The following is a 16,579-nucleotide window of genomic DNA, read 5'->3' on the forward strand; positions in this document are numbered from 1 at the left end:
TTGGCGTTCAGGTCACGTGCGTGCACTTGATAAACAATGAGGCTCAGAAACCAAACAAATACAACATCAGAAAATCTGTTTTCCTGATGTGTGTGTAAGTCATATAACTTTCCTCCTGGTCAGATCCTGGTCAATCTGCTAATATTTTCTCGTGATTAAATGTATATAATTTATTATGGTTATTATTAAAACCTCACGATGACGATGCTTTCTTTGCCTGAAGGTGGCGCCAACTCAGTGCAACGCTGAAGGAAAGGGACATTCTGTTTAAAGCAGCGCCGTAAAGGCGAGTAAAACTCACAAGTCACGGACCGTGACGTCACAGCGCGGCGCCCGGTGTGCGTAGAGCGCATGCGTACTGCTCCGCCGTGCTTATCCTCTCCTTGAGATTCTGTAGCTCATAAATGCGCATGCGCCGGAGAAAGCGTGACGCCACGGGCTAAACCTTGTGAGTTTTCTGGGCAACATCTGAACAAAGACCTGCCCCTTTTCACGAGGATTTCTCTACCGCCATCGTTACTTTACGTGTAATCACGATTACTAAATCGGATTACGATACTTTTATCATATTTCCAGGGGGAAATAACCGCACAGGTAGCGTCCGAAATGGATGTGGATCAGCATGAATCCAGCGGTGAGACCAAATCGGCCATGCACACTTGGCGTTATCGCCACCATTTCACGTACAAGGCAGATCAAGGAAAAAATATCATCGTCCAGTGTAATCTATGCCTACCGAGGGTAAACCTGCTGTCCACGTCGAAAACGTCCACGTCAAACCTAAAGAAGCATTTAGACGTAAGTTTAAGTGCGCAAAATCCCTGCGCTCACTTCCCTCAGGCGCCAGGTTAATGTTTGAAAGAGTCAATGAGTGAATAGTGACCCTCGTGATTAATAACGTTACACCGGAGCTGCATGATGATCACCGACTTGTGGCGCCGGAGGCTTTTTCTTATGATCATCCGAGCAGAGAAAAACAATCATGTTGTCGTGCACGCGCGTTGTCGTGAGCGTTGCCGTCGCAGCCGAAGTTTGTAAACTTGCAGCGACTCACGTTGCCGGCGGCACACCTCCAAACACTGACGTGCGACCTGTTTGCTTTCAGAGAACACACCTGGGCTGCGAAGCCAGTCCCGACGCCAAGAGGGGACGGAAGAAGGAGGAACGCAACGGCGAGGAGAGCAGGCACTGCCAGCTCAAGAAGCTCAAAGCAGAGATCATCTCCAAATGCATGACTCAAGCCAAGATTGATGATCTGATCTTCAACTTCATTGTGGAGGACTGTCAGTCGTTTTACGTGTTGGAGCAGCCCGGCTTCAGGAAGCTGATTGCAGGCTTAACGGAGGGGCTCAAGTCCATGGACAGGGTGACCTTGTTTACGAAGGTCGACCAGGGCTTCTCCCGGATGCGGGAGGAGCTGATGGCGAAGCTCAGCAGCATCCAGTACGTGTGCACCACAGCCGACATCTGGACGGCCCACAGCCGCAGCTTCTTCGGCATGACGTGCCACTGGATCGACCCCGACTCGCTGGAGAGGAAGTCCGCCGCCCTGGGCTTCGCGCGGCTCCAGGGCCGGATCACGTACGACGCCATCGCCGGGCGCATCCACGACGTGCACGCGGCGTACAACATCGAGAGCAAGGTCCAGACCACGGTCGCGGACAACGGCAGCCCCTTCGCCAGCGTGTTCCGGGAGTTCGCCGCCGACGGCCAGGAGAGCGAGGACGACATCGGCTTCTACGAGAACGTGAGCGGCGTGCTGGAGGGCGAGCCCGAGCAGGACATGCTGCTGTTCCTGCCCGCGGTGCAGCGCTGCGCGTCGCACACCCTGGAGCAGGTGGTCACCGAGGACTTTTGGCAGGCGGTGTCGCAGGGGCCCATGTGCCAGCTGCACTACAGCGCCATGGCCAAGGTGTTCGCCGTCTGGAGCAAGTGCCACCACCTGCAGGTGGGCATGGACGCGGCCGAGGAGATCGGGAAGATGGCGCTGGTGGTGCCCGGCGTCATCCGCTGGAACGTGGAGTACTGCGCCGTGCAGAAGGTGGTGTCGCTCAGCGAGCGGGAGCTGACGGAGCTGTGCGCCCGCCTGGAGGTGCCGCGCCTGCAGCCCGAGGAGACGGCCTTCCTCAAGGAGTACGTGGCCGTGTTCCACCCGCTCGCCTTTGCGCTCGAACTCTTCCAGGCGGAGCAGAAGTGCTACCTGGGTCTGGTCATCCCCACGGTGCTCAGCCTGAAGAACAAGCTGAACGAGCAGAAGGCCGCCGCCAATTACCTCAGCGACGTCATCAGCGCCATCGTGGCGGCCATCGACGTGCGGTTCCAGGAGCTGTTCGCCAGCACGGAGGCCAGGATCGCCACGGCGACCACGCCCCAGTTCCGCCTGTGGTGGATGGCGGCGTCCGAGAGGGAGGAGATGTGCTCGCTGCTGGCGACGGAGGCCTCGCAGATGGACCCCTGCAACGTGGCCGAGGCCGACACCAGCCGGAACCTGTCCACCATCGAGTCGGAGGACGACTTCTTCAGCTACGGGCCGGTGAAGCCCGCCGCGCAGCTCCAGCAGCGAGGGGTGATGGAGGAGGTCCGCAAGTACGTGGAGGGGACGGGGAAGAGCCTCGAGTGCCTGCAGGACTTCCCCAGAGTGAAGCTGCTCTTCCTCAAGTACAACACCACCCTCCCGTCCACGGCGCCCGTCCAGCGCCTCTTCAGTCAGAAGGGCAACCTGGTCACCTCGCAGAGGAACTTTCTGACGGACGACTACTTCGAGCGCGTCCAGCTTTTGAGGTACAACAGCAACGTGTGCTCTTTGGCCACTGAGTGAACCCTTCACCGGTCGCTCCTTTTATCAGCCTTTTTAACTGATGCTACATCAAACCGCCTTGTGCTAAGATCATGACAGACAGACTCTGAGTAATATTTCATTTCAGGCACCTTAGACCAGATGTGTTTTTGATACTCCTCCTTTGGCCGCTTGGACCGGCGTAGCATATATCCAAGGAATGGCCTGATGAAATTGACAATCATAAACTGATGGACTGAATATACTGACAAAGCATATTTCTATCTGTGCTGTTGTTGTGATTCAAAGTAGCCACGGGGTGAAACTGAAGTGATCTTTGTCTTTCAGTTGAGCTAGTTTGCTTTGTTTTCTACAGCTGTTCAGTGAGATTGCATCTCATGCCTGTATGTTTTATATCGTATATAAAGAAACAAGGAAAGAGTACTTTTGTGTGTCTTTCCCCCGAAGATAACCAATAGAAGGGCTGGAATAATCGGATTAGTGACTGGATGGGATCCGCTGCCTCATTTGTATGCGCAACGGTCTGCATCTAGGTGCTGATTGCTGTGTTTTGTGTGCAGACAAGATGGAGAACACACAAACTCCCAGAATTGCAACAGCGCATTTTCCCCGGTGCATTTCTTTTCTGGTGCCCAGATGTCAGCTAAGAGCTTTTGTCCTGACGGACAGCTGCTCGGAGACCAGCAGGAGACTGCTATAGCATACAAACACACAGGCTGTTTGGACCCGAGGTCCTGAAAGCACAACACTCTTGAAAATGCAAAAGCAATCTAGAGAGAGCAGAGAAGAACCCTGAGACAGCGTCGTTCTTTCCTTCCTTTTAATGCCAAAGATGCTTGTCTCTAGTTTTATTGCCACGCAACTACCATTTAAATGACTTGGACATTATGGTCTAGTAACATAAAATGTTATTGTCTCGTTACACTAGAATAGAGCCTTGCTCGGGTTTAAAACAGCACTGATTCTCATGGCAGACGATGACATAGGAACTAAGCACCCTACACATTAACGCACATTAAAATTGCAATTACTATGTAACATGTTTGAATAGATCGAGACAAGATAATTTTTCAGTGAGTTCAATAAAACAAACTCCCAGAAATCTAAGTTTGATCCAAACTTGTAGTTTTAATGACATCAGAAAAAAATGGTACAAAGTATTACTTTTGAAAAGACAGAGTAATACCAGTCACCACCTTAACACACACATTTAGAACAGGATCGTGTTAGGCACAGAGTGGGTGGAAGGTGTACAGTGTGTGTTAAGCTAATATCTGTCAGTACCTTTATGCTACACCGAGCCTTCATGGTCCTCTCATGCTTCCTCCCAAAAAATAGCATAGAAAATCTTGTTTTACAAAAGCAGCATGATAGAGACAAACATACTTAAGTTACTTCGACCATCGGCCACATTGCATCTGCTCAGTGTTCAACAGTTTAGTGATATAATACAGTAAGGGAGGAAGCATTAGAGGGCCTTTCACACACGACTGGGATATTTTAATATTCTAATGCCCTCCTCAATCCCGATGTGGCTCTTCCGACGTCTAGTTTTGCATCAGCAGTGGTCATTGCAGAAGTAGTTTGGCCGGGCCAAAGTGGCCCAGGTTTTCACAGGCCATGAGCCAGCGCTGGACATTACTGGGAGCAGAGGGGGCGGCGCCGCTCTGCAGCACACAGCACCAGCAGGCAATGTCAGCCAGGGAGAACTCTGACCCCACCAGCCAAGGGCTGCGGCCCAGGGTGGAGTTGAGGGCCCGCAGGACAACCGCTCTCTCTTTGGCGCTGCAGTCGGCCAACTGGAAGAACGCTGTGTCCACCCAGCTGTCCACCAGAGTGGCGAGCGCAGGGTCGCTGGGGTAGGGAGCCAGCAGCTTGAAGAGGAAGCGGGCCACGTTGGCCTCACCCTCAATGGGACACATGTTCTGGACACTGAACTTCATTTGCAGTTTGGGAACTGTTGATAGGGCAAAAAGAAACATCTCAGAGAAGCACTTCCAGCATCCAGATCAGTTAACAATGATATTATAATGTGTAGACTTACCGTCTTTCCATATGAGGGTGAAGCCCAGCTGGAACATGTGGCGGGCGTAGCTGTCGGCGTGACGTGGACCGAGGCAGGACAGGAGCTGTGGTGGCACACTGGTAACTGAGGAGTGAACGTGGACTGTGGACAGTACCCTGTAGCGCTGACACAGCAGGCTGTGGAGCACCAGCAGGGTCAGAGGTGGCTGTGCTGGGTTGGCGTTTATGACGATGTCACGGAGAGCACCAAGGTCCTGGCAGGAAAAACAACACAAAGAGAATCATTGCAATAAACAGAGAATCCATCTAGTTAACAACTGCATTAACATTTCTCCGAGACAACTTGCGTGAGCAGGTTGCAAATCAGTCCACACCCACACAAAAACCCTTCAAGGCACATTCTACTGTAAACTGATAATGCCAGTTAGGGCAGTGCTTGAACGTGAACCGAAAGGACTGAATGGCCGATGTAACTCAAAAACATATGGACAGAATATAATTTGGAAAAGAAACAAAAGTTAAGTCCATTTCTGATGTTGGAAAAATCCCACTATCACCTCATCCCTAGTTGCTCACCTTGCCCAGTAGCGTGTCCAGGTCTGTGGCGCCTTTAAAGAGTGTGGAGCTACAGGCTTGAGAGGAGAGGCTGCTGCTGACGGTCAGGTCCAGGTCTGCGTCTGGAGTGGTCACCGTCTTGGCCAGTCCCTCCACAGCCGCTTTCAGCTCGTACAGCTTCCTCATGATCTCGTCCTGTCGGACCTCCAGAGCTTTGACTGCCGAGTCCACCTCACCGTTCTGAAGACGGACAGGACGAAAGTGAAAGAATGCTGCACAGCTGACAGCTATTGTATAATGCTTTAGCTCCAGACCAAGATGTGTGCTGTCTGATTAAGTTTTGACCATGCAAATCTGTCACACTGATGCTTTCTAGTACAAGTACAAAGCGGAAATACTCAAAGTACTATTAACTGGGCGCATGTCATGTTCAGCATGACAGATGGGTAGAGTACAGCTATAGACATGCACCGAACTGTCAACATTTGTAATAACACTTTCAAGAAGTGCTTCAACAGGTGGAGACCAGTCGTAATCTAAAATCAAACAATTAACTTTGAAATGTTGACACTGTTGCATCAGCCATGAGTGAGACTACACACTGTGGCAAGCTAGCTTAGCCTGCTAGCTAGCATGTTGAAGCTAGGCAAGCCGTGCGAGAGGCGGAGAACCAACGGAGGTGCAATCACTGACGAGAAGCAACACTTTATGATTCATCTGAGTACAGTAGCTTGTCGGCGTTAAATCCGTTCACAGTTACCTGCAGCGCGTGCTCAGACGTGCGGCTGTTTCCTTGCTGCGCGTGGATATTTGGTAACTTGTACATGCACGTAGGTACATCAACGTTCATTTCTCCACCACAGACGGGTTTTACCTGATACATTGGCATGGCGGACAGTTAGCGCGCGGCAGACACTAACAATTAAAAGTATAACAATAGTTCCAATCACAGATGCCTTCTGGAAATGAATGATGTTGACAGACAGCAGCAGCAGCAGCAAGGACCACTCCACCGGAAGAAGGCCGCGGTGACGTCACGTCCGGTTTACGTAAACGCCGGGACGAGGAGAGCTGTGGTCGGCAAGTGAAATAATTTCAGGTTTTAAAAGCTTCTAAAAATAACTGCTACAATTTTGATATTTAGGTTGAGACGCTGACTTCGTATTGCCTGAATAAATTTTATAATGATTGTGTCTGCACGTTTCATTTAAAATACACTAGAGGACGCCACAGTATAATTTACCCCTTAAGTTGGTAAGTACATGCGACCAGACGTTAATAGTGCAATTTGTCGAACTCCTATTTATTACAGGATGTGTTTTTTTAGTTTCTCTTTTCTGTTATACGGTTTTGGGGTTTCTTCATTATGAGGGGCCAAAGTGCTGCACATTTTAGTCTAGTTTAGCGTTTAGTGGTCAAACTGGCTGATTGCAGTGAAATAAATGCAAACTGGCAATAATGTGGATGCAAATGCATATGATTTTGGCAAAACAGATCCAAAATAAAAGTCAGGAATTCTCATAGAATCTGTTATGGTTTCCCTCAGCTGGACAAGCATTCACAATGTGTCCCTGCATGAAATAAAGAGATGCAAAATTCAAAACTTGACAACAAATCGTATGAGACTCCAGGCTGTAGCTCATAATCGTGTATGTGCATTGTGCGTAAAATGCTCCTGTCTAATCTACTGCAGTATTTGTGTCTACAGTGGTATTTGTGTACTGGCAGCTCCTCTGAGGTAATGGTGGTATCTGATGGCCAGACCAGGGCCTGAGCTAGATACTGAGAACACAGGTGTAGTTGAAACCCGACAGTTCACAGTAGTTCTTTAAATCATGTAAGAACAAGGGTGTCTGTCAGGCTCCAGGTAGCAGGGGTGCGGGGCAGGGGGGTAACATAGGCTGTGTAGGTGCTAACTTACTCAGGTACAGGCTGCTGGCTCACCGACATGGACACTGTGTGAACTGATAGATAAGCAACCGATACACTGCCTAAAGTTACTTAAATACAGCGCTTTAAAAACAGCCTATACATCACACACACGTGGTTTTTGCACATATTAACTTTAGAAAAACGGCTGCTAGGTGTCTTCTGCAGCCACACAGCTTTGTGTGTTTCTCATGCAGCACACTTGGCATTTTATCTGATTGTGTCCTTTTCATTCGGAAAAGTCTGCAAAGTCGCCGCCTGCCGAAGAGCAGGTCCCCGTGTGTTACAGCTGATTACAGTTACAGTTTAAGCTGCAAACATGTTCTAATTATAGGAAGCAGCTTCATGAATATATTGATAGCTCAATTATGGCATTTGCAGGCAATTGTCTCAAGCCAGGGTGGAGGTTGATTTTGAATGCATGGCTTCCAGGATTGCTCACTGTGTACCAGGAACGGCCATTAATATGTGCCTTGCCGCTCGTGCATTAATAAGGGGAAGCTACACGCAGACGTCATAAGTACAGGCGCAGGACTGCTGTTCGTGGGGGAACAGAGGCGGTGCTGTCACCCCCTGCATTATGGATAGAGTTCCTGGGTAGAGCTCACAAAGCCCATTCAGTCACCCTAACAAGCCGGTGTTCAGACTATCGGGTGGACTCCAAATATGATCAGTGTTCGCCACAGCACAACCTGGACGGAGCGCAGACGACAAACGCTTCAGTTTCCCGTCCCTTTGTCCGCCCAGACACATCGGTTTGTTATCAGCTGAAGATGGGGTGCGCATTAAAGTTTCACACAGACTTAATCAGTAAGTTGAGCCTGACACTCTTTTCTTGATATGAGTTTTTGGTGACAATGAAGCAAGGCCATCAATTATTGAAGTGCCAAGCAGATGAGCAGACGAGGCCTATACATCCATCCCAGCATCCACACCTGTGATTATATATTATTATAATCAATATTATATTATCTTATAGCACAGCTTGGTTTTGGTTTGGAACCTGTCCATGATAGATGCTGCTTTTGTGCATCAATCTACACGTTTGATGTTTTTTTTCTGTCTAATAAAGAGAAGCTGAAATGTGGACTTTTACCACCATCTGGTTTGTCTCTGTACAAGAACCTGGCTTCTTTCTTGCATGGTGGGGTTTTCAGGCCTATTTTCTGCAGCCATGACTGTGAAGTACTCAAGAACCGCTGTCAAGACACATTTTTAGTATTGCTAGTAGTATGGCAATAAAGCCCATTCTGATTCTGGTTCTAAAGGAGCCCATGTGGATATTTTCCTACCAGTACAGGACAGTTTCTTGTGTAATGAGCCTGAGGGCTTGAAGGTCATGCATGTTCTGCAGGGGTTTCTGCCCTTGACCTCTACAAGGTAAGATTCCCCCGAGGAGTTGAATCTTTTTACAGCATCATGTACCTTAGTTCCAGTCTGGGTTTTGGAAATATTCTTTTTGAATTCATAAACTTTGCAGCCCTATTATTAACGTCATAGACAGAAACACAGCAACCGTCTCCTATTGCCCTAAAGTCCAGTTAATCTGCTTGTCACATTATCTTGTTCTTCTGTCCCCACAGCAGCACATCTAACAGTCAGTGTCATCCAGTTGGTTCACGTTTCCTTCCTGTTTACCACTCACCGCTCCTGACCTGCAGGGGTCACGGATCCATTGTGTGTCCCCTGGCTTGTGTTACCTACTGGCTTCCCCAACCTTGTAACACAGTCAGCTGCGTAGCCGGCTCCGTGTGTCTGCAGACACGCGGAGCAGACACCGATAACAGCAGATATGGATGCACGATGATCCAATTAGTGTTTTGTTTAGTCTCTGTGCATGTGTCGGGTGCGAACGTGTGACTCCTGAAGTGTGCATGAGACAGACTGAAGCTACAGGATAAAGGGAACCAGTTTTTCATCACCTTCGTACCTGACATTTGCATGACACTTTCTAGGCTTGGTCTCTAGTTATTCTTTAAAGTATTTATAATCAATTGTCAGTGAGATGCTTAAAATGCCTCTTCCACGCTGCTGAATAAGGAGCAATCCTAAAACCTCTATCATCACTGCAGCGCACCTTCTTAATCAAACAGCAATAGGTACCTGTACGACTCTGCATCCTAAGTTTCTGACCATGACATCATGCTAATACCAGGGTAAACCATAGCTCTGACTAGCAGGTGTGAGCTGTAATAGCCAGGTCCTGCCTATGATATGCAGATAATTAAAACGTCACCCACATGGAAGCTCTGAAAAGTCTGAGCACTCTGTATTTTGGCGCCTCTAAGGGGTGGGCGAATAGTGAGGTGGTTGTTAATTTAAATCCTACGGATCCTGTAAGTGCAGAGACTGAAACAGACATGTGCTATTTAAAGTTTCTGGTGGGATGAGTGCAGAGCTGGAATATGTTGGAACTTCTGTCTGTTCCGAGAATGTGGGAGAGGGTAATATAATGTTTGCACGTCGGTATATCCTGAGCTAGCAGGGAGAACTGACTACATGTAAAACCCAGCATTTGCAGGTATAGCATTCTGCCGAGTCTGCATTTCCTGCTACGTATTCACACACACACACACACACACACACACCGATGCATAGATGCACATATCCACTATTGGCATGCATTTTGTGTGTGTGTGTGCATGAACTTGGGGTTTGTTGTCCAAGCCTGAGCCGCTCCAAGCTTCAGCAGGGTTTATTTACAAAGCTGAGGTCAGGTGTCACTCGATCCAGCCGCAGTGACACTCAAGTGGTCATCAAGGTCAACTCCTCTGCTTCCTCCCTGCAGAGCGGGACCGTAGCAGTAGCACAGAGTGGCTAGAAAATCCCTGCGTCCGCATGCGTGACTGGGCTCTGTGCACATCTGGTTCAGCATGCAGCCTCCACAGTTATGTAGTAAATGGATTCTTAGTACCTCACAGTTTGCACATGTAAAACATATTGAGGACTGAGTTATTGAAGAAATAAAGCAAAGAACCACATGCGTTGCATTTTATTATTTTATTTTATTAGTTACATGGTGAATTTTTTTTTGGGGGCCATACAAGTTTATAATCTGTCCAAAATATGAGAAAAAAAAACAAAAACTGAACAGAGGAATTGGATTTCTGTTGACCGAGCGAGTGTTGCAGATGTAAATAGTTTTCTAAAGCTTTTTTTCTAACCACGTGGAAAATAAGAGGCTAAAACTAAAACAGCCCTTGCAGGAAGGGGAGCAGAGGACGGAGGCCGTGTAGAGTCCAGCGGTTTAGGACAGAACCATCGCCTGGAACTCTGCAGAGGAGACAAGCAGCGTTAGTGCATTCTGACATGATTTATGATATCAAATCAGAAGAGAGAGAACAATCATATCTGATGCAGGAGACAGAACAGATGATGCAGTCAAAAATGTTGTAGATAATAGAATGGACTTTCACCGTCTACTCCGATCTTGCCGTCGCTATCATCATCTGCAGCAGCCAAGAAGGCTTTGGTCTCCTTATCAGTCAGGACCCGAGCCCCAGGATTGAACCTCTGCAGAAAAAATCTGACAGGCCCACACAGACCAGGATTAGAGGCACTCCTAGTGCACTAACTAAGTCCACAAAAGCAAAAACAAGAACTGTAGTTCTATGACCATTTTTTCAATGACTCCTGCACACAAGCATCATTTGTGATCAGCCATTCACTCACTTGAGTTCTTCCTCCTCAATAAAGCCACTGGCATCGTTGTCCAAGATCCCGAAAGCCTTCCTCACATCCTGGGGGCTTTTTTTGCTGAGTCCACAAATTTGAAAAAACTTTCTGGGGCAGAAGGAATCTGGAGCTGGAGGAGTGAGAAATGAGGTGGATTAGAATGATGGATGATGACAGAACTGACATTTATTTACTACGAATCACAGTTTAAGTAGACAAGATCACGGTGAAGCAATTTGTCTGGAATTCTGAATCCTCAATGAAACTCCTCCTGAAAAAGCATAAATGTAACGAGGGAAGCAATAACGACACTGGGAGAATACGATACCTTGGCAATCCTTGATAGCATTTTCGATGGCATCAGCGGAAAGGATAGATGACAGCGACATTTTAATCCTGTTGAAGAAACAGGAATATAGCGAATTATTAACCTGTTTATCCAGGTAGCCTGCAATGGTAACCTCTAAACTGGCTCGGATGAAGAGCTAGAGATGTTCGAGTGGCTGCCACTCAGTTTGGTGCTGGAAAAAGTTCAACGTTAGTGAAATAATACGCACTTTTCTCTGCACAAAGCACTGAATTTGTTTGTGGTTCCGTCCTATTGATTTAGCAGAATAAAAATATAATTGCATGTACTATTCATACTTTCACTTCTGGCACCTTTTACGCACACAAGCCACTTTACGCACTGTCACCTGTCACCCAGCTGCTTTAAGTTACGTTAAATATATATATATAAAAAGCCACATACCTCGTCTAAAATCCTATTAGAACCAGAACCACTCCAGAACCAGCACAGCAACTTACCGTAGTGGGGGTTCTCGCTCGGTCCGTGATCCAGCTGAGAGGTAAGGCTATGTGGTGAGTGCTGTCCGTCAATGCGGATTTATATAGGTCTGATTGCAGTGACAATGGGGATCGCTTGAGTTACCTGTCTATGGAAATTCTAGATGCCCGCCCCTGATCCTATTTCTCCGCTAACTAATTAACCTTTACTATTTATAACGCCCACGAGCAGAGTGATCGGACCGTGGGCAAATGGAACGCCCGTGTAAATAGCAAATTATGTTAAAACGCGCATTCCTCGCTCCCACCCACCACTCCCCCCTGACCTCCCAACGCCCCCTCCTCCTCTCCCCTCCGGAATTACAGGGTACAGTAACTACAGTACAGTGGGGCTGTAACGGCACTGCAATCTCTCTCTCTCCTTGTCTCCCTCTGTGCCTGTTTCTGCCCCCCCCCCCCCCCCCCCCCGCCTCTTCATGCAGATATCCATTTACAGGCAGCAGCCCCCAAAACGCGCACATATCTGAGCCACATCCCGGTGAAAACGTGCCCTTATCGTCACAGTAGAGGTGAGCGGTGGGAAACAATAAGTCAGCTGATATTGAATCTTTTGCTGTGTTGCAGAAAGACCACGTGTCTCATGTCATTATAGAGTCACCCAGAGAGAGAGGTGAAGCCATGCGCAACGCTTCGCCGGTCTCTTTTCCGGTTGCGTGCACGAGGCTGCCGGACGTTTCGGACAGGAGACGCGGGTCCTTCCCCACTTTCTCGCTGTCTCACGCGGGGGCACTCGCTCCCGTTTGCTTCGTCAGCCGTGCTGAATAAGGAAGCCGGGGTCACCCTCCGCCGTCGGTGTCCCGTCGCCTCCGTGAGGGTGATGATGATGCATCATGTGCAGAGCATCCACGTGCCCCACGGAGCTTTGCACCGGCAACCCCGACCCCTCCGTTCCTTTCAGAGCTTGGCCGTCCGCTCCAGTCGGTCACTTTGGAGCTTTCTGGCACCCACGTATCCATTTGTCCAGGGCCTGAAAGTGTAAACGGGCCCAAACGGGAAAAAGATGGGAGGGGGAAAAGCTTGAGGAGAGAAAGCTTTTTATTGAAAAAGTAGCAGTTTCAGCAAAGATTAAGGTCCCACCGACATTTGAACTCGGATCGCTGGATTCAGAGTCCAGAGTGCTCACCATTACACCATGGAACCACACGGACGCACTCGCCCTCTAACGATTTCTCCGCAATCCGACACTCGGGGATCTCCTTGGTTTGACACGTGAGGGGCGGCCCTCAAATCTCTCTCAATACGCCCTTCTGTAGGATCGTTCTGCTTACGGATGTTTAAAGCGGTTCCATTTTGATGTTGTCAGACAAGGACCATTTCACTGTGGGACTGTTGACTAAAACATATTATGACACACTTTATGTGTCCAGCAGTCCGACTCCTAATTACTGACTCTGAGCTGTCATCTTCAGCCTTATTCCACATGGCTGGCAGCCATGAGAAGGATTTATATTCTGTCACTACCAGCCCATGTGTCTAAACACCCCATTAGGACCTGATTGATAATTATCTTTTCAGCAGCTTCTGTCTCTGTCATCGTGACCTTTAAATTCTTGCTCAGCTCCCAGGTTCTTTTTGCCTATTAGTCGCTTTAATCCATAGGGCCAACATTAGGAGACGTCCTGGTGCTTTCAAACTTGCTCGTGTTAGCACAGAACAGTAATTTCACACCTTATCTATCAATAAGATATTATTATTATTATCACATCATTATTTTTAGTATTTTAAAACTACATTTTCATTGGCCTGTGGTTCTGGGTTAATTGGCTGCATTTTTATGGCAGATTTTATTGTGGTGAAAAAGACGTGTATGTCTGCACAGCACGGACGGCGTACTTTCATCACTAAATTAAAGCTTGCCTTTCTTGGTTAAAGCACGCTCCAGTGTCAACCCGTGAACAGGGCCCCTCAGTCACTTCTGAGAAGTCGGACACCCCAGCAGGTAAAGAGAAACCTAATCATTTCCTCCAGACTGTGTGATAAAGACACTGAGGACACTGGATAGACCTTCAGAGTGTGACTTCACCCACACTGGGTGCACAATATCATGCTCCTTGTTGGTACCTCACAGATTATACTGTTACTGGGTAAACATTTATTTATTTATTTACATACAGGAGCCTCATATAAAGGGTCGTGTGAAACTGCGGTCCTTGAGGGCCGGCGTCCCTGCTGATCACCTCAGACAGCTGTGTCGGTTGTCTCATCCAGCTGCTGACTGACTTATAACACCTGGTCAAGGTAATCAACAGGCTCTGGGGACAGGAGCTTGGGAAACCAGCAAGGGACTGGTTTGAGTTTGACACCCCTGCTATGAAGTGTTTCAGAGAATGACCTCAGTTTTTTTAAATGGACAAATGGGGAATATTTTACACAGTTTATCAATATTGATATTATTTAGAAAACAACACGCTGAAAACGTGATGCATAATTGACCATATTTGAATTTATTTTTGTTCATACAGTCTCAATACAATATTTTGTTTTTAATAGAAAGGCTCGTGGAAACTAAATCATTTATGTGAAACAAACGTTTGGAGTTTACGGCACATCCTCCATCAACATGTCTAAACAGTTGTTGCTGCTGGTGGCAGGTGCTGGTGTAAATTGCGCCTTGGCGCTGGTGCGTCTGTCAACACTAATGACAAGTTTAGATACTTGAAAACCCAACTGAGGTGGCGCCATCTAGTGGCTGCAGGCTTGTGAAACGTCTCTTCCCACGCACTCAAACTGTATGATATTTATTTAATCCCTGTCACTACTTCCACCTTTATAGGCTAATGTGGTTTGCAACCTTCAGGCTCTTTCTAATGCAAGAAAAGGTAAATGGTAGGATTTGAAAATAGTGTATGAATTTTGTGAAGACACAAAATCAAAGAATAAAGTGGGAAATATTTATTCTTTCTTTAAATCAGACCAAACAATGTTGAAAGGCTCAATCCACCGTGTGATGGGGAAAAACTCAAGGGCCGCCCACTCAGGACGCAAAAAGGGGCTGTCGCATGTCTCTTAAGCCAATGTATAAAAATCAGTTACATTTCAGATGTAAAGGGCGGTGGACGTGGGCTGTGTTGTTCCATCAGAGCTCATTTCCTTGGTCACACGTCCGCGCTGATCTTGCCGTCAACGTTGCTGTCGCCGGCCTGGACCGTGGTCTCGGCAGTTGTTCCAAACTCCTTCAGGAACAGCCTGCGGACGCACAGAAACCAGGGGCTGGTGGTTCTTTCATGGACCCCTATTTCTATCACACACTTTATTCTACTGCACAAACAGCACATCATGCACTCATGACTTTGCCTGAAGTGATTTTACATGAGGAGAAAGCAAACGATGCCCCCTGCTGTGCTCTTTTAAATAACTGGGAGCGTCTTACTTCAACTCTTCCTCCTCAATGAACCCGCTCTTGTCCTCGTCGAGGATGGAGAAGGCCTTCTTCAGCTCCTCAGCGCCTGAAATGAACGCTGGAGGTTACTGAGATCCCCCCCCCCCCCCCCCCACGCCAACAGACAGGAAGCTGGGATTTGATAGCTGCTCGTTCAGGACCCACCTTTGCTCTCCACCTTGGCTGCAGCAGCTTTAACATCTTTCACCGCACCTGCGAAGGCCATTGCGGTCTGCACAAGTAAAATACAAGAAAATAAAATGATTTTAAAATAAATTTCTAGTTTAAAATGCAATTCTTCCTGAATAGTTGTTTTTAAATTCAAGTTGAAGCGTCAGCGTTTGTGGCTAAACTCCGGCCACTGCAGCCCAGATGCTGGGATGTCCCATTGATGACTTGACTGGAGCATAAAGGGGTTAATGCTAAATGTAATGTAAAAAAAACGTTAATGCTAAAAGCAGCTGTGGGCTACTCAGATGTTGCTGGTATTTTACCTTTGCTGTCTCATTACCTGTTCGCCAGATTACCTGCACTCGCCATCCTGTCGGTCAGCATTTCAGCAATCATTCTTGTAAGTCTTGTCGGTTTGGTTTTTGCTGCCTGTTTTCCCCCACCTTGCCTCTGCCGGCACCTCAGCCTGTGTTCTGGATTTTGGATTTATCGTTTTCGGACCTCGCCTCTCTGACCATCCTGGCGCCCGCTCTTGTGGAATTGTTATTATCAAAGACTATTCACTTCTTCCGACCTCATCTTCGTGACAAGCATTTGGCTCCAGTCTGTAGTAAATCCTAACCTTTAGGCCAGGGACATACTGGCCACGCCCCATGCCTGCGTTACCGGCCAGACGTCCCGGTGATAAATAGGTGAGGTTCTATGGTTCTCTCGCTCTCTCTGTTTTCCGGATACGGTGGATTACAGTGGGTTAACGCTCAAACCTTAAACACCACCCGGCTACACAAAGAAACAAGCACAAATATACAAATATAGAAATAAATACACAATAAACATATCTTGCTGGATGCACACACAAGAAGGAGTGGGTTAGAATGTGAAATATACCAAAGGAACGGCCGGAAACCTAAGGCTCCTCCCACACTTTCACCCTCTTCTGCATGCGTCTCCCCACGGCACCAGCAAACATGTCTGGGCGGAACACACAAAACTGTTCTAGGCCGCATTGAGCAATAGAATGAATACACTCAATAAATAAGCAAATGAAAACAGTTAAAGATATGTTTTCATTAGTCCCACTATCTGGTTCTAGATTGTTAGATCAATTCCTCCAGACTGTGTGAAAAAGGTGCTTAAAGACACGAGATTGACCTTCAGAGTTGGTACCTCACAGATTATACTGTTACTGGGTAAACATTTAT

The 16,579-nt window shown here is 47.7% G+C and overlaps 4 protein-coding genes and 1 non-coding gene across 8 annotated transcripts; 1 reads left to right on the top strand and 4 right to left on the bottom strand.

Annotated features, from left to right (window-relative positions):
• The first annotated feature begins 407 nt into the window (after nt 1–407).
• Nucleotides 408–3,220, top strand: zgc:161969 (uncharacterized protein LOC569044 homolog). Of its 2 annotated transcripts, none has more exons than XM_029159048.3 (2): nt 408–634; nt 1,106–3,220. In XM_029159048.3, exons 1-2 carry the CDS (start codon nt 611–613, stop codon nt 2,816–2,818), a joined length of 1,737 nt encoding a protein of 578 aa, XP_029014881.1. In that variant the 5' UTR covers nt 408–610; the 3' UTR covers nt 2,819–3,220. The 2 variants fall into 2 exon arrangements, with proteins under 2 accessions (XP_029014881.1, XP_029014880.1); XM_029159047.3 differs by having other exon boundaries at nt 410–798.
• Nucleotides 3,221–3,905: 685 nt separating this feature from the next.
• aimp2 (aminoacyl tRNA synthetase complex interacting multifunctional protein 2) lies at nt 3,906–6,412 on the bottom strand. 2 transcript variants are annotated; one of them, XM_029159051.3, is made up of 4 exons: nt 6,252–6,412; nt 5,399–5,617; nt 4,842–5,076; nt 3,906–4,754 (listed from the first exon to the last, which is right to left on the bottom strand). In XM_029159051.3, the coding sequence occupies exons 1-4, from the start codon at nt 6,264–6,266 to the stop codon at nt 4,366–4,368; spliced, it is 858 nt and encodes a 285-aa protein (XP_029014884.1). In that variant the 5' UTR covers nt 6,267–6,412; the 3' UTR covers nt 3,906–4,365. The 2 variants fall into 2 exon arrangements, with proteins under 2 accessions (XP_029014884.1, XP_029014882.1); XM_029159049.3 differs by having other exon boundaries at nt 6,138–6,412.
• Nucleotides 6,413–10,291: 3,879 nt separating this feature from the next.
• Nucleotides 10,292–12,044, bottom strand: pvalb8 (parvalbumin 8). Its single transcript, XM_029159053.3, has 5 exons — nt 11,789–12,044; nt 11,310–11,377; nt 10,979–11,111; nt 10,723–10,832; nt 10,292–10,579 (listed from the first exon to the last, which is right to left on the bottom strand). Exons 2-5 carry the CDS (start codon nt 11,368–11,370, stop codon nt 10,554–10,556), a joined length of 330 nt encoding a protein of 109 aa, XP_029014886.1. The 5' UTR covers nt 11,371–11,377; nt 11,789–12,044; the 3' UTR covers nt 10,292–10,553.
• An 851-nt stretch (nt 12,045–12,895) lies between these two features.
• trnaq-cug (transfer RNA glutamine (anticodon CUG)) lies at nt 12,896–12,967 on the bottom strand. Its single transcript has one exon. It is a non-coding gene; the product is annotated as a tRNA-Gln (tRNA).
• A 1,283-nt stretch (nt 12,968–14,250) lies between these two features.
• LOC114860450 (parvalbumin beta-like) lies at nt 14,251–16,278 on the bottom strand. Of its 2 annotated transcripts, none has more exons than XM_055510728.1 (4): nt 16,216–16,278; nt 15,372–15,437; nt 15,198–15,273; nt 14,251–15,013 (listed from the first exon to the last, which is right to left on the bottom strand). In XM_055510728.1, exons 2-4 carry the CDS (start codon nt 15,430–15,432, stop codon nt 14,923–14,925), a joined length of 228 nt encoding a protein of 75 aa, XP_055366703.1. In that variant the 5' UTR covers nt 15,433–15,437; nt 16,216–16,278; the 3' UTR covers nt 14,251–14,922. The 2 variants fall into 2 exon arrangements, with proteins under 2 accessions (XP_055366703.1, XP_055366702.1); XM_055510727.1 differs by lacking the exon at nt 16,216–16,278 and adding an exon at nt 16,000–16,047 and having other exon boundaries at nt 15,372–15,438.
• Nucleotides 16,279–16,579: the final 301 nt, after the last annotated feature.

This window comes from Betta splendens, chromosome 8 (genome assembly GCF_900634795.4).
Source record: "Betta splendens chromosome 8, fBetSpl5.4, whole genome shotgun sequence".
Lineage (NCBI taxonomy): Eukaryota > Metazoa > Chordata > Actinopteri > Anabantiformes > Osphronemidae > Betta > Betta splendens.